General features: G+C 40.0%; 1 protein-coding gene across 1 annotated transcript in view; it reads right to left on the bottom strand.

Annotated features, from left to right (window-relative positions):
- The window catches only part of LOC110690294 (protein ORANGE, chloroplastic-like), a 31,019-nt gene extending 5,662 nt beyond the window's left edge, over nucleotides 1-25,357 (bottom strand). The window contains exons 1-5 of the mRNA XM_021867118.1: nucleotides 24,981-25,357; nucleotides 22,284-22,398; nucleotides 21,607-21,723; nucleotides 21,361-21,447; nucleotides 17,321-17,397 (exon numbers count right to left, since the gene is read on the bottom strand). Of these exons, the coding sequence (XP_021722810.1) occupies nucleotides 17,321-17,397; nucleotides 21,361-21,447; nucleotides 21,607-21,723; nucleotides 22,284-22,398; nucleotides 24,981-25,342 (758 nt within the window). The 5' untranslated portion in view covers nucleotides 25,343-25,357. The remainder of the gene's footprint in view (nucleotides 1-17,320; nucleotides 17,398-21,360; nucleotides 21,448-21,606; nucleotides 21,724-22,283; nucleotides 22,399-24,980) is intronic.
- Nucleotides 25,358-25,571: the final 214 nt, after the last annotated feature.

Raw genomic sequence — 25,571 nt, 5'->3', positions numbered from 1 at the left:
CTCCATTAATCTTGCTACTTGGAGTAGCTAACAGGAGAGGTAGAGGATGGCAAATTTTGGAAAAACAGTACTGTTTTTGCAAACTATTCTTTATTATAACATATTTACATTAGAATCAATATTTTTTTTGGAAGAAGAAAGGGGGGGGGGTGGGGGGGAAGATTCACGTCCTAGTGATTTTGACACTTTGTGGTGATTAAATCCGCAAACTCCCCACTTTGTCCATGTCTTATTAAGTTTCAACTAGGAAAACTCGCAAATAACTGAATAGCTTCACTAGCAGACATTAACAATAATTTTGATTCACTCTCTAACAAAGATTACAAGATTTAACATTTCTCTTTCCCTCAATTGTTCACGGCCTGATTATTAGATACTTTTAGAACTCCAATTGGACACCTTGCCAAGCAACGAAGGATTTAAAACAAAGGGGAGGTGAAAGAAGAGAACTGCAGGACAAAGCAGAGGGATAGAACAAAAAAAAAAGGGACTATAAAGAACGAGAAGAAGATCAAAGTAAATTTGTGAGCTAGCAGTAGATAGGAAGTGGCAGAATAACTTCCGTGTTTTTTTTTAAGGTAGGCCAGAACTTTTTTCACTATTAATCATTCTTTGGTTGGAGCGCAATCTAAGGTATAGATTTGTTACAACCCTATGTAAATTAAGACTGATATTTGAAAAAAATAATATGTAAAAAACAATCAAGGTTGTTCAATAACACAATCTTGTTACAACCACTGTATAAATTCAAGCTAATCATACACTTGAAGACATCAAATAGTTAAAAATGATGGTTAAAAACAGTAAGATGAAAGTAGAGGGGCATGATTGATCTTAGAGATCAGTCACTGGTGAGTTGTACAATATTGAGCATTCTCTCTTCCTTCGTTTTCTGTTGCAACTAAGGAGATATATCTGCTTCTGTACCATTGTCTACAAGGTGGTAAAGGCATAGTGTCTCACACCCGCTTGGAACTAGCTTGAGGCATATCCCTCATTGTGCTTTTATACCTTCTTTGTGCATTTATTAACTCATCCTTTATTACAAAGTGTATGTGTGATGGATCCGAATTTGGGCCAGCCCATTAAGGTTTATCACCGTAGGGCCAAAAGGGGTCACGTGGCACAAATGGGTCAAGCTCCCAGGCAAATCGAATTCAACGGTAACCAAGAGGAAGCTGGGACTGAATTAAAGAAACGGGGGAAGCAGTAGCTTTTGTCAAGCAAGCCAATTCAGGAAAGAGACAAGCTTGAAATGGAGGAGACAAAAGGATTGAGGATTCCAATTTGTAGAAGTCAACCGTAATTAGTTAGGGCAAATTGTAGTGCTTGAGTATAAATTGTAAGGCTTATAGTAGTAGCCACTTATTCAGAAAATTTGTGAGAACTCATTGGAGAGTAGAAGCCCAAAGCTGTCACCTATCATAGTAGTTGTAATTTCCTTCTTAATTTAATCAATCAAAACTCAAGCTTGCCGTTAAACTTGCCTTAATTATTAATTAATCATTGTGTGAAACTCGGTTCCTTACAACTTGGTATCAGAGCGGACGATCATGGCGGGGGACCATCACCGTCGTAACGTGCCGACGCGGTGGACAAAAAATGGGAGGACGTCGAATAACGGCTTAAATCGATAGAAGAGAAAATCACCGGCAAGGACATCTCCATTGGGCGTGCAGTTGCCGAAACGGTGAGTAAGGCCATGGCAGAAACTCAAAAGGCCATCACCGACAATTTCGCAGCCTTGTTTGAGACGGAGAAGAAAAGGCAGGAAGAAGATCGAGTGAGCATGGAAGGGAGGATTGACCGTTTCCGGAGGGACTAGGAAGTACAGGCCAATATAGTAGCAAGGGAACTGGAGAAGTTCCGGGACGAGCTACGCGTCGCCCTGGCCGCGGCCACACAAACCTAACCGGTGCAACCACCACCCGAACGGCCGGTAGACGGCAAGAACAGTCAGAATTGAGGTTCAATCGCCCATTGGAGGTGGGTATGGAATGCCTTATTAGAGAAGAAGGGAGCCACGAGGGTGGAACGACACGGCGGTGGCGACGGGAATCGGTGGAAACACAAGAAGTTGGACATGCCGGTTTGAGGGGAAGGATCAAGATAATTGGGTAATGAGGGCCAAAATGTACTTTGATTTCTACCGAATTTCCGACGAAGATCGAGTCACGACGACCGTGGTGGCGATGGATGGTCTAGCCCTCCAATGGTATCATTGGGAAAATCGGCGACGCCCTTTTGTTCACTGGACTGATTTGAAGAGCCGTGCGTTGAAGGGGCCGACGAATTCGGGGTCGTTACAAAAGCAGTGGCTGGCCGTGCAACAAACGGCAACTGTAGAGGAGTATAGGAGGAGGTTTATCAAAATGTCTTTTCCCCTTGAAGATATCCCGAGGAGATAATGAGAGGCCAATTTATTAATGGCTTGAAGGATGACATTAAGATCGAGCTAAGATTGTTGGATCCGGCCACGTTGGAGCGGGCCATGGACCTGGCAGAAAAATAGAGGAGAGAAACCGGGTTAGTAAGGGCAAGTCTAGTGTAGGCCCTTGGCGGAGCGGGCCCAGTCCGACAGGCCCAAGTACGGGCGGGTCCAACAATTAAAGAGGGGGGCTCATATCTAGTTATGGGCTGCCCACATAGAGTTTGGCCAAGGCCGATGAGTCATAAGGTTCAGTAAGTCTCAACAGCCAGGCCAGCCAAAGCTCAAGGTCCATAAATGAACCCTGAAGGCTTACTGAAGTAGAGCTGCTAGATTGTAGAGCGAAAGGCTTATGCTTTCGTTGTGACAAGTGTTGGGGAGTTGGGCATTGGTGTAAAAGGAAAGAGTTTAGTGTGTTGATGTTGGCCATGGAAACAGAGGAGGGTGAAACTGAGAGTGAAGGGGAAGAGGAGGCAATGCAAGTCTCATTATGTTGCGTTGTGGGTCTAACGAACCTGAAAACAATGAAGCTCAAGGGTCTAGTACAAGGCAAGGAAGTAATAGTAATGATAGACCCCGAAGCTACTCACAATTTTTTGTCACTCCGAGTGATCGAAGAAGCCAAGATACCTCTAGAAAAAGGAGGCGAGTTCGAGGTGTCCCTTGGCATTGGTGAAACCGTAAGGGGGAGCGATGTATGTAGGGGGTGAGAATCAAACTAAGTGGGGGCGTGATGTTGATCGAGGATTTTCTTCCCTTGGGACTAGGCAATGCCGACGTTATCTTGGGTGTGCAATGGCTTGAGAAGTTAGGAGTGGTAACCACGAATTAGAAAACTCATGTTATGAGTTTTAATGATGCGGGGGTGCCAATTACTTTGGTGGGGGATTCCTCCCTCGACAAAACTCAAGTGTCCCTTAAGGCCATGATATGTAACCTTTGTAAAAATAGAGGAGGGTTGCTTGTGGAGATAGAGAGTGGGCTGAAAGAGGAGGTTGTGGTTCCGAAATTCTTAAGGGAGGTGATTGATAATGTTGAGGGGGTGTTTAATATGCCCAACAGCTTGCCACTAGGCCGAAATCATGAGCATGCCATCACTCTAAAAGGGGGTAGCAGTTAGTGCAAGGCCATACCGCTATCCCTAAGCTCAAAAGGATGAGATTAAAAAACTCATCCAAGAGATGTTGGAAGCTGGTATCATTAGACCATCTACTAGTCCTTTAGTAGTCTGGTCTTAATTGTGAAGAAGAAATATGGTTCTAAGAGGTTTTGTGTGGATTACCGTGCCTTGAACAAGGAGACGGTGCCAGATAAATATCCGATTCCGGTGATTTGAAGTCCGACTATCACCAAATTCGGGTGAAACCCGAAGATACTCACAAAACGGCATTTAAGACTCATGAAGGGAACTATGAGTTCCTTGTAATGCCCTTTGGGTTAACTAATGCTCCAGCTACGTTCCAATCCTTAATGAATGATGTATTTCGGCCTTTCTTGAGGAAATTTGTGTTGGTATTTTTTGATGATATCTTGATCTAGTGAGGAAGAGCATGTAAGGCATGTGAAGCTTGTGCTTGAAAAGTTAGCCGAAAATAGCGTGTATGCCTGAAGAAAGGCGACTTTGGGCGTGCCGAGGTAGCCTACCTTGGACATGTAATCTCGGTACATGGAGTTGCCAAGGATGGAGAAAAGGTAGAAGCGATTATGAGGTGGGAGCCGGCCGGGAATTACGGGGATTCCTTGGGCTAATGGGGTATTACTGCAAGTTTGTTGCAAAGTATGCTCAGCGGCACCCCTTACCTCCCAACTTAAGAAAGATTGCTTACTTTAGCAAGCTACTAGGGGTAATGATGCAAGGTGGGAGGCCCATAGCTTACTTTAGCAAGCTACTAGGGGTAAGAGCAAGGGAGAAATCAATTTATGAGAAGGAGCTCATGGCTATATTTTTGGCCATTTTGAGGTGGAAGCACTACCTTCTCGGGAGGACTTTTATAGTGAGGACCGACCAACAAAGTCTTTGTTATATCACATAACAACGAGAGGTGGGCGATGAATACCAAAAATGGATGAGAAAGTGGGGTTCGATTTTGAGGTGCAATATCGATCGGGAGCGTCAAACTGGTCGATGCCCTTTCTCGTATGGACCAAGCAAGAGTGCAATTGAGTGCACTGATTCATTCTCAAGCTGTGGATTGGAAGGAGTTGGAAAAAGAAATTAAAGCGGACGGGTGGCTAGCCCAAATCAGATTGGGCCTTGAGAAGGGAGAGGAAAGCCCAGTAGGCTTTCACTTAGAAGGCCAAAGGGTGATGTTTAAAGGTAGAATTGTTCTACCTAAGGGGTCCAAATTTATTCAGATCTTACTCCATGAATACCACAACACCACAACTGACGGACATGACGGAGAGGTCAAGACGTACATCCGCCTGGCCAATTGGTTTTAGGTCGGAATGCGGCGGGTCGTGGGGGATTATGTCCAGAAATGCGATATGTGTCAGCGGAATAAGGCGGAATAAGGTGAGTCAGAGGAGTCCGTTGGGGTTATTGCAGCCGTTGCTGATTCTGGTGGCCAGGACATTTCCATAAATTTTGTGGAGGAGCTGCCATTATCGAAGGGAATTGACTCGGTGCTTGTGGTGGTAGACCGACTATCTAAATATAGCCATTTCATTGGGCTAAAACACCCAATCAATGCGCTCAAAGTGGCTGACTATTTTGTGCGAGAGATCGTACGTTTGCACGGGTTTCCTTCAACCATTGTTTCGGACCGAGATCGGGTTTTTATGAGTATCTTTTAGCGTGAGCTTTTCCGGTTGCAAGGTACTCACTTAAAACGGAGTACGGCGTACCACCCGCGATCGACGGTCAAACCAAGATCGTCAACAAGGGTTTAGAGACTTACCTCCGATGTTTCATCGCTGAGAGCCAAAGAAGTGGGAGAATCGGTTACATTCGACTGAGTACGCCTATAACACATCCCCCCATTCCGCTTTCAAGCTCACACCTTTCAAGGTGGTGTACGGCCATGACCCTCCAAAGTTGTGGCGGATTGGGAATGGGCATACACTGGTCGACCGATTAGAGGAGGTGTTGAAGGAACAAGATGAAATGCTAGATGAGTTAAGGGTGAACATGTTAAAAGCTCAGCAAGTCATGAAGGAATATGCGGACAAGAAACGTCAAGACGACCAGTTCGACGTTAGGGATGATGTGTTCTTGAAGCTTCAACCGTACCACCAACGTTCCCTGGCGCCCAAATGAAAAGCTAGGGGCACGGTTTTATGGGCCATTTCGAGTGCTTGAGAAGGTGGGGAAGGTAGCCTATAGGTTGGACCTTCCTCCAACTTGTAAGATCCATCCCGTGTTCCACTCTCAGAAGCATGTGGTGGGGTTGGCGTCGGTGAACCCTACTATTCCGACTCAATTGTCCGCATAAATGGAGCTAATGGTGGAACCCGAAGAGGTGTTAGGAGGTTCGACCACCGGCAGCCGCCACCACGGGCGCTCAACCGGAGGTCCTAATTAAGTGGCAAGGACTGCCTCCTTCGAAGTTACATGGGAGGACAACGCCACCATTACACAACGATTCCCAGCTTTCCACCTTGAGGATAAGGTGAATCTCGAGGCGACAGGTAATGTGATGGATCCGAATTTGGGCCAAAAGGGTCACGTGGCACAAGTGGCCCAAGCTCCCATGCAAATCGAATTCAACAGTAAACAAGAGGAAGCTAGGACTAAATTAAAGAAACAGGGGAAGCAAGCAGTACCTTTTGTCAAGCAAGCCAATTCGGGAAAGAGACAAGCTTGAAGAGGAGACACCACTTTAGCAACTATGACAAAAGGATTGAGGATTCTAAGTTGTAGAAGTCAACCGTAATTAGTTAGGGCAAATTGTAGTGCTTGAGTATAAATTGTAAGGTTTATAGTAGTAGCCACTTATTCAGAAAATTTGTGAGAACTCATTAAAGAGTAGTAGCCTCAAAGCTACCCTTGAGATTGATAGCCCAAAGTTGTCACCTATCTTAGTAGTTGTAATTTCCTTCTTAATTTGATCAATCAAAACTCAAGCTTGCCGTCAAACTTGCCTTAATTATTAATTAATTATTGTGTGAAACTTGGTTCCTTACAGTATGTGATCCATACACTTTCATGCATGATAACCCACAAGCCGCCGTGGCATATTTCATTTGCTGGTTTCTTTTACATCTTTACCAGGATCACTATTTACACTTGTTGCAAAAATAATATATATATGGATTTTGTAGACCACTAAATACATATTATTGACGGGTAACTAGTACTTGGGTCAAGCAAAGCCCCCGGTCATTACATGGATATAGCAATTATACTTTAGTTCATGACTAAACCTTATCTTAGTTAATTATTATTCGTCATATTGTCCTTCATTACCTTTTAATCTTTTGTTTGCCAAAAAAAAGAAAGAAAAACAACAACATGAAATATGACATTAGTAGTAAGACATCTAGTTTTAAAACATTAGATTACATGTTCGAATCTTGTATAGACCAGGGGCGGTTTTGGCTGGAGCGAGGTGGTCGACGGAACAAGGCCCTCAAATTTAAGGGGCCCCAAAATTCAGATATATATAATTAAGTTGGGTATAATATCATAAGATTATAGTTAGAGTAGTGGTTAGAGCACTTTTGCTTTGAATATGAGTTCCGGTTTCAAGCCTTAGGGCCAGCATTTTTTTTTTTTTTTTGGGAAATAAAGTGTACAGCTGTATGTCGGTTGTGAGTGTCAGTCAAATACAATGAACTAAATTTCTCTAGAATCCTCCGCCCAAACCTTTCCTCTTCTCAAATATTTTTCTTCAAAAAAAATTTCAATCTATCATTTTAATTCCCAAAAAAACTTTATATTTCAAAAATTAATTTCACACTTATATTAAAACATCTTGTTTTCAATATTTCTAATTTACTTTTTATTAGTATCTTCAATTATTCAATTAACCTACAAACTTTTCATCTTCCAAAATAATTTTGCCCATATTAATTCATAATAAATCTTCAATTTTAAGATGAAATTAATTATTAAACCGTTGTTAATCCCCCAAATTTTTCTATATATGCATTTTACTCGGTTTTTTCAATTTTACAAATAAAAAAGAAATCTTTAAGATAATATTAATTCCAAAATTATTTGCAAGTACTGTGAATACTGAGTATAGCTAGTAATTGGAAAAAATTTCATCACAAACCTCTTTGGAATCGACATTGGATATGTATACGCCTACGGAGTACGGTATGTGTTAAATCTGTGTTTTTTTCTGTTAAATCTGTTAATGTTAGATAATATTATGCTTTTTAATTTTTTATTTTTTTTTGTCAAATTTTGGCAATTATTATGTATAAGTTATTGATATGGTTTTATTTTTATTTTTATTTTTTTATACTGATTACAGCGGTTAATGAATGGTTTTGATGGAGTATTGGAATATACATAGCAATTAGCGATCTCGGATTTGTTGAATTCAATCATTGGCTTGTTACAAGCTTTTTCCGGTGATATTTTTCCTCTCTATCAAATATTTTGTGTAATTGTGTTTAATATGTTTTGAAAGTATCCATCTCTGCATGAAAAACGCAATTAAAAAAAAAAAAAAAAAAGGAAGATCAATTCTTTCAATCACAAAAAGGTGTTTTAGATAAAAAAATTTTAAAAGTGCCACAATCAAGTGAAAATCCTACTGATTCAGAGTTAAAAGAAAATAATGATAATGATAATGTAGATGTGATTAATGACAATGTTAATGTTGATGATAATAATATTAGTGTTGAGCAAGAAGATGTGAATCTAAATAATGTTGATGATTTTGAACAAAATGTGGAGGAAAATTCACACCATAATATTCACAATGTTCAAGAAAATGATTTTGTTTCTCGTGATATATATGATCCAAGGATATGGGAAGCTCTTTATCAGAAGTCGATTGATATTTTGGCTCTCAATGGCCCTAAAAGAGACTTAACCATAGTGAAAGGCCCTAAAGACAAAGTATCTAGGAGATTTACTTCAAATTTATATACTAGGTATTTGCCTAATGGTGAAACTTGTGATAGAGATTGGCTTGTTTATTTTAAATATATTGACAAAGTATTTTATTTTGTTTTTGCTGTAGGGAAAAGGCAATTTGGTAAATGAAGGGTATAATGATTGGTTACATGTTAGTCATAGACTTAAAAGAACATGAAACGAGTGTTGATCACGTTTTGAACATGGGTGCTTGGTGTGAACTAAGAAATAGATTGAAAAATAATGAAACAATAGACAAAGTTGCCAAAGACCAATTTCAAAAATAACCTTGCATTTCGTAGGAAACACGAAAGGTTATATCAAAGTAGTAATGGAATTTTTTTAGGTTTGATTGAAATGTTTGATCCTGTGATTATTGAGCATGTTCATCGTATTGAGAATAAGATTATTCATCATCATTATCTTAGCCATGATATTCAAAATGAATTGATACTCTTACTTGCTTCTAAAATCAATAATGCTATCATGAAGAAAATAAAAGCAAAATATTCTTTTGTGATGTTGGATTGTACACCTGATAGCATCAAGAACAAATGACTTTAATTTTAAAGTGTGTTGACAAATGTTCAAATTCTTATAAAGTGAAAGAATTTTTTATTGAGTTCTTACAAGTTAATGATACTACTGGTCTAGGATTGTTTAAAGTGTTAGAAAATGTGTTAATATCTCATGATCTTGACATAGATAATATCAAGGGGCAAGGATATGATAATGGTTCTAACATGAAAGGTAAACATAAAGGTGTGCAAAATAGACTATTGGATTTGAATCCTAGAGCTTTTTATTCTCCATGTGGTTGTCATAATCTTAATTTAGTTTTGTGTGACATTACAAATGCTTCTCCTAAAGCAAGGGAATTCTTTGGTATAGTCCAACGTATTTATACTATATTTGTTGGTTCTACCAAGAGATGGCATATTTTAAAAGAAAATGTTAAAGGTTTAACTCTTAAATCATTATCTACCACTCGATGGGAAAGTCGTGTTGAAAGTATCAAAGCAATCAAATTTCAAATACCAGAGATACGTGAAGCATTACTTAAAGTAGTTGACAATGATCATAAACTTCAAAGTGAAGCTAGATCTTTGGCAAATACTGAACTTGGTAGTTTTGAATTTTTGCTTGCTACAATCATTTGGTATGAAATTTTATGTGCTGTAAACTTTGTTAGTAAACAATTACAATCCCGATTGATATCGCCATTGGTGAGATTAAAGGGTTGATTTCCTTTTTTAAAAAATATAGGGAGAATGGTTTTTCAAAGGCCATGGATATTGCAAAAAAATTAGCTATTGAAATTGGCATTGATCTTGTATTTCCTCAAAGACGTATAATACGTAGAAAAAGACAATTTGATGAGATAGATGGTGATGAAACACTATTATCTCTTAAGGAATCATTTAGAATCCAATATTTTATATACATTGTGGATCAAACTATTGCATCATTGGAAAAAAGGTTTGAACAATACGAATCGCATGAGAATATCTTTGGCTTTTTGTTCAATCTGATAAGTTGCATTCAATGGATGATGAGAAACTTTTAGCTTCTTGTTTAGCTTTTGAAAATGCTCTTAAGAAAGGTGTGGTTTCTAATGTAGATGGAGAGGATTTATTTGCTAAGTTAACATGGTTTAGAGAGTTTTTACCCAAGGAGAAAATGGGAGCAATTGATTTTTTGAATTTTTTAAAACGGTACTTGCTTCCCAAAAGCAAATTACTAACAATTCCTAATATTGTTGCTTCTGCGGAACAGAGGTTTTCAAAGTTAAAATTGCTGAAGTCGTACTTAAGGACGACAATGTCACAAGAAAGATCAAATGGACTCGCTTTGATGACTATTGAATCTGATCTTTTAGATGAAGTCGATATGGAGAATGTCATCGATGACTTTGCTACAAAACATAAAAGAAGAGCTACTCTTTTTAAGTTATTTCTAGGAATTTTTAGGATTTCACTTTACTTTTAACGAATTTTCTAATGTAATGAATTTTTTTATCAAATAAAAATTAGGTATTAAATTTATGAAGTAGAAGCCCCATTTTAAAAAGTTGAATAGGGCCCCAAAAATAATTTGCAATTTTAGCCCCAACACTGGTATAGACAAGATTTGCAAATTATTATATGCAAGTTGATAACATAGAATGAGAACCAATGAGTGATGGAGAGTGCCATATAGCACGTAGACTTCCTTTGGTACCATTTTTTTTAATATAAAAGTATAGATATAAATATAGATGAAAATAATAACAATAACAATAACAATAAAGAGTATAATAATAATAATAAAGAGTAATAAAAAGACACCAAAAATGTCATTCATTGTAACGGATACAATGCTCAACAAAGGGCAGTGACTTGATTACTTATGCAAGAAGGAGGAAGAGAGGTCAACAAATGGGAATGTCAGGAATGGACAGCAGGGCAGTCACCAAGCAGAGCAGTCACCAAGCAATCAGGGAGGAGCCTTGACAGCTGCAGTAACAACTTTAGTTGTTTTCCTTCTTTTGGCATATTATGTATATATAAGAAAGGGAGGGTAGGATGTGCTAGTTAGGCAAGATCATTGTAATTCCTTAGAGCTAGAGAGTGGTGCCCTAAAGGTGCTAAATCTGAGATTAGTAGCCTCAAGCTACTCTTGTGCTTGTTATTCCATTTTCGAATTAATCAAATAGCTGCCTTTCTCCCCAAGATTGAATCTTTATTGCTTGAACTTATTCTATTACATATAAATACTCACTAGAGTGTTACAAGTGGTATCAGAGCGGCGGTCCTGCGCCTGTCGGTACCGGAAACCACCACTCCATACTCTGCTTTCAAAAAAAAAAAAAGAGAGAGAGAAACATGGTGGCCTCTGCAACTCAGAGATGCGATAACTTGGATGAGCAAATGGCCGGAGTACAGACGCGGTTGGAGGCAATGGAAGCGGCGATGAAAACACAAGAAGAAACACTCAAGAAGTCGTTGAGTGAGGCCAGCCAAAAGCTCGATAACCTGTTCGAGCTGCTAAGACAGCAACAAGAAGCCCAGACGGCAGCAAACGCCACTAATCAAACCCAGTTCTTCGAGGAGCTGCGGAACTTGGTTAACCAGAGGAACCATGAACAAGGGCTAGGCTATACACCCAGAGCCCGCAACTGGAACGATCAGAACGGCGGTGGTGACCACCGTTGGAAGCCAAGGAAACTAGATATGCCCTTATTCGAAGGAACGGACCCTGATGGCTGGATACTTAAGGGAGAGAAGTATTTTCTCCATTACCGCCTCATGGAGGAACAAAAACTGCAAGCGGCGGTTTCGGCGTTGGAGGGCGATGCGCTGCGGTGGTTTCAATGGGAGAATAGGAGGAGGCCGATTGCTAACTGGGAAGGCATGAAAGCTCGAATCTTGCGGCAATTCCGACCAACCCACGCCGGAAGCCTCCATGAGCAGTGGCTGGCCGCCAAGCAGGAAACCGAATATCGCAAAAAATTCACCGAGCTCTCAGCACCATTAGAGGATGTTCCTGAAACCATTATGATAGGCCATTTTATAAATGGGCTCAAGGATAACATCAAGGCTGATGTCAGACTCATGAATCCATTCAATCTTGAACAGGCCATGGAAATTGCGGGTCGGGTCGAAGAATGAACCAGGTCGGTGGGTTAAGAAAACCACTCGGATATTACGGGTCGGGTAAAAATCTTTCCAGCACATCTAGGACCATCCGGATCCAGAACCTCAGTCGGGTCGGGTCTTATTAGCACTTTTGGAACCCCGAATCAGCAAGCCACGACATCCAAGGGGTGGCCAAAGGCACCAGGCACCACCTTCGAATCGCAGGCCTCGGTTAACTTCCCAAAATCAGCCACCCAATCCACGGCGAAGTCCGGTGAACCGCGGCGGCTAACCGACTTCGAGCACAAAGAAAGAAAGGCCAAGGGCCTGTGTTTTAGATGTGATGAACGGTGGAGCGTTGGCCACCGATGCAAGAACCGGGAGATGAGTGTCCTCTTAGGCGGTGCGGCCGACGACGAGGCTGGGCCATCCAAACCACCTGAATTCAAGTCGAGCGACGATGAGACTTTCACCACCACCCCTGGAGCGAGCTTTGCTCGGTGGTGGGAATTTCTAACCCCCGTACTATGAAGCTAGAAGGAAGGGTAGGGCCGAGGGAGGTGGTTGTCCTGGTAGATTCGGGGGCCACGCACAATTTTATTTCCGATGTGCTAGTGGCAAAGGTGGGAGTGCCGGTGTCAGGGGACCGCGAATTTGGGGTTTCCTTGGGCAATGGCGATCAAATCTGGGGCAGAGGGCGGTGTAAAGGAGTGAGGTTAGTTCTCAACGGTGGATATGTGGTGGTGGACAATTTTTTGCCGCTACGACTTGGGAACGCCGATTTGATTCTTGGAATCGAATGGTCGGAGAAGTTGGGTACGGTCACTCACAATTGGATAACTCATAAAATGAGTTTCATGGATGGCGAGGGGAGCATCACCCTTGTTGGAAATCCGACATTGGAGCGCACCAAGGTGTCACTCAAAGCCATGATTCGAACCTTGAGGCACGAATGAGGAGGTCTTTAGGTAGAAATCAATCGGGTGGAGCAAGAAAAGGGGGAAGGGAGTTGGCAGGAAGGGCTCTCAATCAAAGTGGTTAAAAGGGGTGCTGGAACAATTCTTTGAGGTGTTTTCCGAACCTAAGGGTCTGCCACCCAAACGAGGCCACGAGCACGCAATTGTTTTGAGGGGAGGGAGTAACCCGGTGAGTGTTAGACCGTACCGTTACCCCCAATTCCAGAAGGACGAGATAAAGAAGATGATTAGGGAGATGATGGCAGCCGGGATTATTAAGCCCTCCGTTAGCCCTTTTTAAAGCCCGGTCTTGTTGGTGAAAAAAAAAAAGACGGCTCGTGGCGGTTTTGCGTGGATTACCACGCCCTCAATCGGGAAACCATTCCGGATAAATACCCCATTCCCATCATTGACGAGCTACTAGATGAGCTCCATGGAGCTTCCATTTTTTCGAAGCTTGATCTAAAATCGGGCTACCATCATATTTTGGTGAAGGAAGAGGACACACACAAGACGGCCTTTCGTACCCACAAAGGGCATTATGAATTCTTGGTGAGTCCATTTCGGACTCACCAACGCCCCCGCAACCTTCCGATGAATGAAGTGTTTCGACCGTACCTAAGGAAGTTTGTCTTGGTCTTCTTCGATGATATCTTCATATATAGTCCAAGTAAGGAGAGTCATGTGGAGCACATGAAGCTAGTCTTGAATGTGCTCAAGGAGCAAAGCTTGGTGGTGAATTTTAAGAAGTGCGAATTTGGGGCAGCCTAGAGTAGCATATTTGGGACACGTCGTGTCGAGTGAGGGAGTGTCCGTTGATATGGAAAAGGTTAAGGCCATGGTGGAGTGGCTGGTGCCTAAAAATTTAAAGGAGTCGAGGGGATTTTTGGGATTGACCGGGTACTATCGCAAGTTTATAAGGGGGTACGCTCAAATTGCTAAGCCCTTAACCGAGCAACTCAAGAAAGACAACTTTGGGTGGACTATGGAAGCCACGGCAGCCATAGAGCAGCTCAAAACTGCTAGAGCACAGCCCCCTGATGATGCCTGATTTTCGCAAGTTGTTTGTTGTTGAAGCTGGTTTGGCTTAGGAGCCGTGTTGATGCAAGATTCACGGCCCATTGCTTTTTTCAGCAAGTTGTTGGGCCCAAGATCACAAGCGAAGGCCACTTACAAAAAGGAGTTGATGGCTATTTGTCTCGCCGTAGTCAAGTGGAGGCATTACCTACTCGGGAGGCACTTTGTGGTTAGAACGGACCAACAAAGCCTTAAATATATCATGGAGCAACGTGAAGTAGGAGGTGACTACCAAAAATGGGTGAGAAAATTGTTGGGCTTTGACTTTGAGATTCAATTTAAGCCGGGAGCTAGTAACCGAGTGGCCAATGTGCTATCTCGAAGAGGCGGTTGTGAAGGGGAGTTGGCTGCCATGGTCACGATTCAAGGAGTGGAGTGGGAAGAGCTTGACAAAGAGGTGAGGGAGGATCCCTTAATGAGCAGAATTGTCACTGCCATAGCAGCGGGACAAGGGGGCTATGTGGGATATTCACTTGAGAGGAGAGATTGATGTTTAAGGGAAGAGTAGCCATCCCTAAGGGCTCCAAATTAATTCCCAAGCTCTTAAGGGAATATCATGACAAACCCATAGGAGGACACCAAGGGGAAACGAAGACATACTTGCGTATTGCGGCGGAGTGGTATTGGCTTGGGATGAGAAAGGATATTGGAGCTCATGTAAGGCAATGTCCGATGTGCCAACAAGCAAAAAATTCTCAATTGCAACCAGCAGGGCTATTACAACCCTTGCCAATACCCGAGGCAATATGGGAAGAGATATCCATGGACTTTATAAAAGGTCTTCCCATGTCCAAGGGTATGAATTCGATCTTGGTGGTGGTCGATCGACTTTCCAAGTATGCTCACTTCGTGGGTTTGAGGCACCCTTTTAGTGCAGCCACGGTGGCAGCAACGTTTGTGAAGGAGGTAGTGAAATTACATGGATTTCCTACATCTATTGTGTCGGATCGAGACCGCATATTTATGAGCATCTTTTGGCGTGAATTATTCAAGTTACAAGGCACAAAATTGAGGAGGAGCACGGCATACCATCCTCAAACCGATGGTCAAACGGAAGTGGTAAACAAGACCTTGGAAACATATTTGAGGTGCTTTGTCAATTGGCAGCCTAAAACTTGGGGAGCATGGCTTCATTGGGTTGAATATTCGTACAACACAGCCTCACATGAGTCAACCGGGTTCACTCCTTTTAAAGTGGTCTATGGAAGGGACCCTACAAAGTTGATCAAAGTGGGTAAGGGTCAAACCCCGGTGGATAGCTTGGACGAGTGGTTGCAAGAAAGGGATTGGATCTTGGAGGATTTACGCATGAACTTATTAAGGGCTCAACAAAGAATGAAGACCAACGCTGATTTGAAGAGAAGAGAGGAGGAGTTCCAAGTGGGGGATTTGGTGTACTTAAAACTGCAGCCATATAGGCAGAGGTCTCTCGCAAAAAGGCCTCATGAGAAGCTTTCACCACGATTCTATGGCCCATACAAGATAGTGCAGCGGATTGGGAAGGTGGCCTACAAGTTAGAGCTACCCGATTCATGCCGTGTTCACCCTGTTTTCCACGTTTCCCAATTAAAAAGAGCATTAGGAAATCAGGTGGCTACAGAGGAGTTGGAATTAACCGTGGAACCGAAGTTGGTATTAGATGTGAGGGCATCTAAGAACAATCCGCAAGGGAAGGAGGTGCTAATTCAATGGGTGGGACTGCCTACACTCGAGGCAACTTGGGAGGATGCATCCTTGATCAACGAGCGCTTCCCTTCCTTTCACCTTGAGGACAAGGTGAGTCTTCTAGGGGGAGGGAATGTAACGGATACAATGCTCAACAAGGGCAGTGGCTTGATTACTTATGCAAGAAGGAGGAAGAGAGGTCAACAAATGGGGATGTCAGGAATGGACAGCAGGGCAGTACCAAGCAATCAGGGAGGAGCCTTAACACCTGCAGTAACAACTTTTGTTGTTTTCCTTCTTTTGGCATATTATGTATATATAAGAAAGGGAGAGTAGGATGTGCTAGTTAGGCAAGATCATTGTAATTCCTTGGAGCTAGAGAGTGGTGCCCTAAAGGTGCTAAATCTGGATTAGTAGCCTCAAGCTACTCTTGTGCTTGTTACTCCATTTTCGAATTAATCAAATAGCTGCCTTTCTCCCCAAGATTGAATATTTATTGCTTGAACTTATTCTATTACATATAAATACTCACTAGAGTGTTACATTCATACACAACACGATGGTTAAGGACAAAAAAATCTCATGGCTTCAAGCCGTAATCTTAATTAGATAAGTGTTCTTACTTCTTAGTCACATGACAAAATTAATAAACAAGCATTTTCAAGCTGTCATATTTGGACTACTTAAGTGCTTGCTTACAAATTTGTAACGTTATTATAATCAGTGTTGCTGTTATTTTTATGTATGTATTTAGTTGGTTCATATGGGTTGTCTTTTCTCATTTAAGACATGAAACTAAAGAAGATATGGCTGGTGGTGCTTTATGAAATTCAAGAGTTTCTCATTGGGATTCATTGAACAGGTTGAAAAGTTGAAGACTTTTGAATTCCCCCCTCCCCCCCCCCCCCCCCCCCCCCCCCCCGCGTGAAGTTGTAATGATAGTCGGCTTGAAAAGTTGAAGACTTAACATTTCTTTGAACAAATCACTCTTAGTTTCCTTTTCTATAATTGATGAAATAGTTGTGAAGGGAATGTATGGGGTTTTATTTAAGAATCTTACATGAAATGTAAGCATGCCTAAGGCCTATATTAAAGTGTATTATGAACAAATTCAGATTTGGTTAATTTAAAAGTGAGTTCTTACTTTAGGGGTTTTGATAAACCCAAACAACACTTTGGCGACTTGTGTTCATCATCTAGTCGTGGCTAGGAAAGACCTTCTCTATTTTTGGGCAACACTCTATATTACTATGAACTATCCATAAATTATTCCACCCTTTCCTTTTTTAAAATCACGTCCATCTACCAAGATTTTAGTCCTTATATTTCTTTAAAACCTGTGCTTGTTTACTGTTTACGATTCAAGAATGCAAAAGCTTGATCTCTTCTTAAAAGAAATAATTAATAATGAGAAGAAATCAAACAATTAATACATAAGCAATTTTCTATCAACGGATAAGCATATTGCATATCTAAGTAAGAAAGCAAAGATATGTAAAGGAGCTAATGTACTATAAAGAGGCAAGAAAGGTGACACTCATACCTCAACTGCATTGGCAAATGCATACTCTTGATGAAATCTTCATATGATGTTCCCCCCAATCCTAATTTAAGCTCTAACTGCAGCAAAACTGTAGAATTAGGGGTTTGCCTCAGTTCAAAAACAAGAATATTGTATAAGAGATTTTTAGAACACTCCCATGTGTTGTCTAGTGCAAACTTAATTTATACATTCGAAGTATGACTCAGTCAAGCAATAAAAAACTTGATCGTGATAGTATTATGTTAAGTTATTAACTAAATCCATAAGGATTTAGAAATATGCCTCGGTATTGGTGATGAGTGGTATTTATGCCACGATTAAGGTTCATTTTGATGGTCATTTTCCCACATTTGCGGCTTGTTTGCATCCTTTTCTTTGCACTTAGTTCCCTTTCCCTTTATGCATCTTCTTTCCTAGGTTTTTCCCTTTTTCCTACTCTTTCCTTTGATTTCCATGCTTATGCTTTGTAGGAACCATCGGGGTTTTCAAGAGGAGGAAGCTAAGCTCAAGGAAAGCCGAAGGAAGCAAGATTCAGAAGAGATTCAGCCGAACCTCCTAAAGGTGTGGCCGAACCAGGGTGTGGCCGAACCTGCTGAGTGGTCCGGCCGAACGTCGAGGCAGAGTCAAGAAGCAATTTGGCAATTTTGCAGGAGTGGTCGAACCTCAGAAGTTCGACCAGACCAGGATCAGGGAGGTTCGACCGAACCTACCCATGGTTCGGGGGAACCTGTAGTCCGGCCGAACCTACCCAGTGTTCGGTCGGACCACTCTTTATTTCAGCTGGCTCTGTACGGACTATATAAGTCCTATTTTAGAACGTTTTGATGTAATTAGATTAACTTAGTTTTAATTTTCTGCACATTTTTAGATTAATCTAGAGAGAGAAACACTAATGCTTTTTTCAACTAGCCATCATCCACAAACGGATGGTCAAACTGAGGTGGTGAATAGAGTTCTTGGAACATTGCTGAGTGCCTTAGTGAACAAAGGAGGGAAAGATTGGGATCTAAAGCTAGCTCATGCTGAATTTGCTTACAATAGAACTCCAAGTAAAACCACGAAATACTCACCATTCGAAATTGTTTATGGGGTCAATCCTTATGTTCCTATTGATTACATTGCAATTCTTAAGGAAAAATTTGTTCATGGGACAGCCAAGGAGCATGTTGAGTTCATGATTAATGTTCATAAAGAAGTTAGGAAGAACATTGAGAAAGCTAACGAGTCCTACAAATAGTCTTCATTTGGTACAGAGAGAAAGTGTGGATTTCTTCATTGATGAACTTGGATTTTGAAGAAGAAGCTTGTTTAATCTTTTGTAGATCTTTAACTTCAATTAATGAGCAATCTCTTACTCTTTCTCTTTACTTTTGCATTTAGTTTTGCTTGTTTACTTTGATTTTCATTCTTTGCTTATTAATCATGTTGATGCTTATTGATTTGATGATTGATATTGTTCTCAACATGATTTGTGAGTAGTCTCTTAGCCAAGGGTGTGGGGATGGTGTAGTTGCTAACTGTTCATGCTTATAATATTGGGATTAAGTTAATTGTGATTAAAATCTTTGCATGCTTGATATTCTTTGATCTTCTTGCAAGTGCACATTGTTAGTTGATTAAAGGTGAATCTTTGATAACAAGAAACGGAAGTTGACTTAGTTAGGATTCATTACTATCGATTGTTCTTTGATTGCACCTCCCAATATATGATTCTAGTGTGGAAACATAGAGGCTATGTTAGGATAAACCGATTAACCCCGGAAGGCGGTTAGATTGAACCTTATATCGATATTCATGCATGTTTAGTTCAATATTGATTTGCTTTTATGTTATTGCATGATCAAGCGGCATCTACATTTACCCATCTCCCTTGGTGTTTAGCTATATTGATTTTAACTCGTTTTATCTTTAGTTTAATCTCTTAGTCATTCCTATCCTTTGTCCCGAGATAGCTTAAAGTCTAGTGATGAATGCGGTGTTTATGTGCTTCTCCCTGTGGTTCGACCCCTCTTCTTACCATATACTTGTATTAGGATAAGTCGAGTGTTAAAAATTGTATTTGATTTAGGTGTAGTTGTCTAACGACGCAATTATTCCTCTATCAATTGGAATATAAACTTTTTGGTTGTGGTTATACGAAAATACTAAGATTCACTTATAACAGCATTTTATAGAAGATTATGAAGGAACCGGTCCAACAATCAGTCCAGGCCTTCTATACAATTTACATATGCTCGCAAGAAGGTTAAACCCTCGGTCTTGATGGATGAGCTGGAATATTCGGATATGGAGTTTGTTAACATCTTGGTCAATTTAGTAATTTACTGCTAGTTTATTATTTCCCTAACTCTGTTACTTTGTTGATAGGAATCTTGTAATAAATAGAAGGAATGCTAGGTGGGAAGTTATGTGAAAATATTGTAGTATACACTTTGGGAGATTGTATTGTTGATTAGACAAATAGGAAAAATTGCCCGGAATAATCCCACCTTTAAGCCATCCGCTAAAAATAATCCCACCTTTGTATTATTTTCAAATAATCCCTCCTTTGACCCCCGATCTTTTTTAGTGGTCCCATTTTACCTGGAACCGGTTGTGTAGGTAATTTTTTTTTAAAAAAAGTTTAATTGACACAGGTAGCTAATTGATTGGTCAAAATTTAAAAAAAAAATAGATAAAGAAAGTAGATAAAAAAATAAAAAAACCAGCACCACCTAAGCCCCGCCAACCCTAACCCAAACCCAAACCCTAACCCTAGAATTGAACCACCATCCTACCCAGACCCAAAACCACCGCCGCAGCGCTGACCGGAATCCCCAGCCAACCCAACTCCAAACCCATTAATCCATTAACTCATGACCCTTTGAAAACCACCAAACCAATTCCGAAATTGGGCTCGACGTGGAATCAAGCAGGGGAGTTCGACGAGGCTGGAATCAGGGGATGTCAACATGGACGGAGGGAGACGGGGAGGTCGGCGCGGCGGAGGGGGATGGGGGATGTCAGTCTGAAATTGGGGGACGGGAGATGGAGGTGGTCAGCGAGCTTGAATAGGGGGATGGGGTGGTCAGCAAGCTTGAATAGGGGATGGTTGGATTTGTAGGACAACCAGCTTCCTGGGTCAAGGGCGGTCGGCGCACGGGATCAGCGCGTGGCAGGGGAGGTCGGGGCGCGAGATCGGTGCGTGGCAAGGGTGGTCGGGGCGCGCGGGATCGGTTGCAGCCTGCAGGGGAGGTGGTTTGGCTGGTTATGGTTTATAAAATTAATTAATGTTTTTTTTTTACTTTTTTTTAATTTAAATTATTGGACTAATTGGGTGCCGACACGTGTCAAGTAACTTGCTATTACAAGTCAACTGACTGGTTAAGACCATTAAAAAAGAAGGGGGGTTAAAGGTGGGATTATTTAAAAATAATCCATAGGTGGGATTATTTTTAGCGTACGGCCCAAAGGTGGGATTATTCCGGACAATTTTTCCATACAAATATCGGTTACTTAGATATATTCTTCTCTGTTTTTCTCTGGTATTCTCTGTTTTATTTCAAGTCCTAGCAGATTCAACCTTTATTTGAAAGTCAACTACCAGGATCTCTGGATGAAACTTGGCTACTGTCTCCATATCCTCAAGAATTAAGTGATATCTGAGTAGTGGAGGGAGATTGTAAAGGGGAAAACTGAGGAATGATACCAGTGTTTCAGCAAAACTAAATTGGAGTTTGGGATTCCTAACACAATACCTAGGGAGTTTTCAAGAGGGACCACCTTGCCCATAAGCCCGTTCCTTAGCAGACAAGAAATAGGGGACTCCCAAAAGAAAAAAATAAATAAATTTTAAAAAAAAAAATACAATGTGCACAAAATGCATTTAGCCACAGATTTTTTTTTTTAAATGTATTCACAGGTCTGATGACAAAAAACCATTCAACTGAGAAATCTATAGCCAATTGTAGACCTGACAAAGCTTAAACAATAGGGACAAAAACAGTCCAATAAAAATTATGTTGCTGCAGTAGAAGTCACAATTGAGCTAGAATACTTACTGTAGGTGCCAGAAGGCCTCCGAAAATCATAATGCCAGCGATAAGGGAGAAACAAGTGGCATAGTATTGTTTGAGGTTAGTTGAGCTCTGAAAGTGGATGAATGATATTAAGTAGACAATAATGATAACTGGAAACAAGGATTAATCACAAACCAAATCAAGGAACCAACAGATGTCATATACAAAGAAACAAGTATGCAGTAATGACATGATTGAAAATATGCTCCAAATCACCAGAAAGCTTACCAGAGGAGGCAAAAATGGGATAAATGACGGGAAGCTTGGTAGTTCATTTTCTTGTTCCTCCTTTGAGATACCTAGCTCAGCACTTTTGATCCGCTGTTGTATCCGTAGCCTACGAAGCTATAAGACAAAGATTTTGAAGAAGTGAGATACTTTCATAGAACAAAAATGGTACAAAATAACTGTATTAATTAGTTTTTTTTTTCCTTTTTTTTTTTTTTTTGTTGTTTACAAAGCCACAAGGATGGGTCATGATTTTAGATCACATGAGCCCTGGAATTGGGAGGGAAGCTCTTACTAACTGAGCTATCCCTCACTCTCTTATTAATGAAATATTGTGAGTACAACAGTTGAGGACAAGGATATAATGCACCGAACACAATACCACATAGCAATTCAGGATATTGATCCTCTAAAAAATCCAAAAACTATCTAGACTATGAAGAAGACAATACTTCATACTTCAGAATTTTACTAAGTTAGAAAACTTTTTGGTCCTTTTTAGCTTTATCACTACTTCTAGATTGAACCTAAACTTGAAGAATAAACGATATCCTTGTATTTCACACTGAACTATAATTTGAAAAAAAAAAAAAAAAAAAAAAAAAAAAACACTTGTGAACCATGTACTCAAAGTTGTTGTAAGTTGAAACTAAACAATGAACTATTTTTATACTAACCTCTTCCATAAGCAAGAAGATTTTATTACGGCGACTCCGAATATTATCTTGAATTTCTTGCATTTCCATTTTAGCAAAGTCTTGAACGGTTTCAGGACCTTCTATAATACAAAATCTGCAAAAGAGCATAACTATTAAAATCTACCTATCCTCAAAATATAACAATAAGAAACCTATTTGTTAGTTAAGTGCTGCTTATCACCAATTCATTATCTACATAAAACTACGCGTTAGACAGGAAGTATAGAAACATAGCAAATCAAACCGAGGGATTCCATTTTACAAGCACGTAAAACTAATTATTTGTTTGCTTCTCCGCTAGACTCCTGCCAGTGTAGCCAAACCCAGTGATCTCCTACACATAAGGTCGATAATGCATACAATACTTAATAGAATGCATGAAATATCCTTATTTAAGCAAGGTAAGCATATAGACTATAATTGTTTAGGGTAAAAATACCCCCAACACGTGGCCCGATTCCATAGTGACACGTGTCCCAAATTTTAGGGCGACAAGTGTACCTATAAAAAGATGACACGTGGCCAATACAAAGAACACCTAAATGAGATAAGGTCTCCTTACATCACTGGGCCCAATTCCCGTGAAAACCGCAAAACGGCGCCCCAAGGGGATACGTGTCCTCTCCTGATTGAGCCAGAGCACGCCATCTTATGTCACTAACTCTAAAGGGGCAGAACTTCTCACCCTTATAAGTACCCCAATCATTTATGGTGGGATGGATGGATTGTGACATGACATTAAAAAGAGCATTAAGAGCTTCAACTTCTCACTACTTTCTCTCTCTAATTTTTCCGTTTCCGATGACTAACTTAATCGTCGGAGGCGAATATTCCTATAAATGGAATATTCGTTGTTTTGCGGGTGTTTGAGCCCATCTGTCCGAGAGCGCGACCAGTATCTGGAGGTAATCACAAAAAACCCCGAAAGAATAACCATAAATCAAGCAACATCAAAGTTTCTCCCGTTCCATTTTGCAGTGCCAACTTATTATGGTGTTAATACTGTCATAGTTCAGCAAACTAGTTACTTCCATTTTCATACAAATATGTCTGAAGTCTAAACCCTGTGGCTTGTCATCTTGAACATTATAGGCGGAGGATTCATATAAAGATTGATTAATACACCAAAATCTAAGGATTTTCTTTCTTTTTCCTGATTATTAGGGGAAGAATTTAGCCATCACTACTAGGAAGATATTTCAGAATACATTTTGGTGCATAGTCTTCCTCCAAGTGCATAAATTAAAAATACCTGTATTTCAGAAAATTTCAACACTTCTTTCAGTGAGGGAAATCACCATAATGGCAATTTGACATAAGAACTTCTAGCTCCCCAAAAAAAAGCAACATAGTAGCTACTTACAATGCAAAATGCAGATTTCTCCCCTGTCATTGCTATTTAAAATTTGTTGACATACAGCACTTTAAGCATGGTGGTGTAACTGATCCTACAGTTAATCACAGCATTGAGTTTATCAGGATACACAGTTCGTACTAATATTTCACCCACTTTAGGATCATTGGATACCATTTGGATACAAAATATACCTGGGTGTGAAGTTTTAAAGTGTTTACAACCATAAAGTTGCTCGGACAAAAAGAGTACAGACACATTTAACACCAAGATATGTTTGTAGAAATTTCAATATGTCAAGTTGTCAACAAGTCCATGTAAATTCAGCATTTTGTTTGTCCTAGGACAGGCTCGTTTTTCTTGCATCTCATACTATAGGACTTCTTGACTATCAAGTGCTTCAACAAGAATAAGGCACTATTATCATTCAGTGATATCTACAAATATGTGTAGACATTATAACTTCGTCTTCATACATCTTGGGACAATTTTTTTAAAAAAATCACATGTTTTGACCACTAATATCAAGTGAAAGTTGTATATTGACATGGAAGTAATATATCGGATTTTCGGTAACTCTACATCTTATGACCTTTTTACCTAATTTCAGCCTTGATATCCTTACACAATACAATCAGCGTAGTCCTAAAGTACGAAACAAATCAACTATGTTACTCAGATTCAGCTAGAAGTGTACAACACAGCCATCATCTTATGATAATAAATAAATACATAAATAAATAAATAACATTTGCATGATTTTAATCTGAAGTGTCTAAGTTTCCCACCCATATCTGAGTCTCAAGTATCCAATTGAGGCAAAATGAAGAGTAAGAGTAATATTATAGCAAGTCAATACACCCCAACCCTGCTATTATCATAAATATAAATATATATATATATATATATATATATATATATATATATATATATATATATATATATATATATATATATATATAATAAGCTAAGCAAGCTCTTTGATTCCTAATGAAACAGAATTACCTAATTCAAAAATCAAACAGCTTCAAACTAAACTCTAACTCACGAAAACACGAGCAGAAGTCAATTAGCTTAGTTGGTTAAAGTCTACCACTATCATTTGCCATGTCTATTTTACAACAAAAATTAACAAAACACAAAAACAAATCAATCTATACTATCAATTATGATCTAATATTGCACACAAATTAACACTATACTATTGAAAACACAAGCAAACTATTTATTATCAGTTGCTCAACTTCAAAATTAGAACTTGGTAACGCCCGGACTACTCACTAGTTAGTAAATTAAAACACGAGACGAAAAAAGAGAATTACGCAGAGCTAGAAGGGTCGGTGGAATCAGGGGATGCGGAAGAAGGACTGGATTCGGAAGCCATAGACGACGATGATGAACAGCGCCATGTCGAAGTGAAATGGAGGTTTCTGCGATTGAATCTTAAGGAAGAAGATGAAGAGTAATTGTAGTAATAAATCAAGGGTTTAGAAGTTGGCTGAGAAAAAGCCAATATCCGACCTGAACAAAGCATATTTTTGTGGCGCCCAGTTTCGTTTCGTTTCTTTCTCCGATCACCACTCCATGTTAAAAGGTTAGCTGTGGTGGTTGTTCCATTTCTCTTCAATAATATTACGAAGTAGTACATATGTTGGTTTGTTTGCGAGTGTGCTGATTGTACCATAAGAGTTAATCCCTTTGTCTTATATTATAGTTCCATGATTCTATGGTATCAAAGAAACATAAGTAATTTCAAGTGGCACTCTTTAGGCCACAAAAAATAATGTGGTCCCTCTGTTTTTTTTTTTTTTTTTTTTTACCAAAATTCAATTAATTGATTTTTTAAATTGCTAAAAATCATTTATGAAAATTAGAAAATAATTTTAGAAATTAAAAAAATCCCAGCCACCTTC

Source organism: Chenopodium quinoa, unplaced genomic scaffold (genome assembly GCF_001683475.1).
Source record: "Chenopodium quinoa cultivar QQ74 unplaced genomic scaffold, ASM168347v1, whole genome shotgun sequence".
Classification (NCBI taxonomy): domain Eukaryota; kingdom Viridiplantae; phylum Streptophyta; class Magnoliopsida; order Caryophyllales; family Amaranthaceae; genus Chenopodium; species Chenopodium quinoa.
Note: the sequence above shows the minus strand (reverse complement) of the source record. Positions and strands in the feature narration are given on the sequence as shown.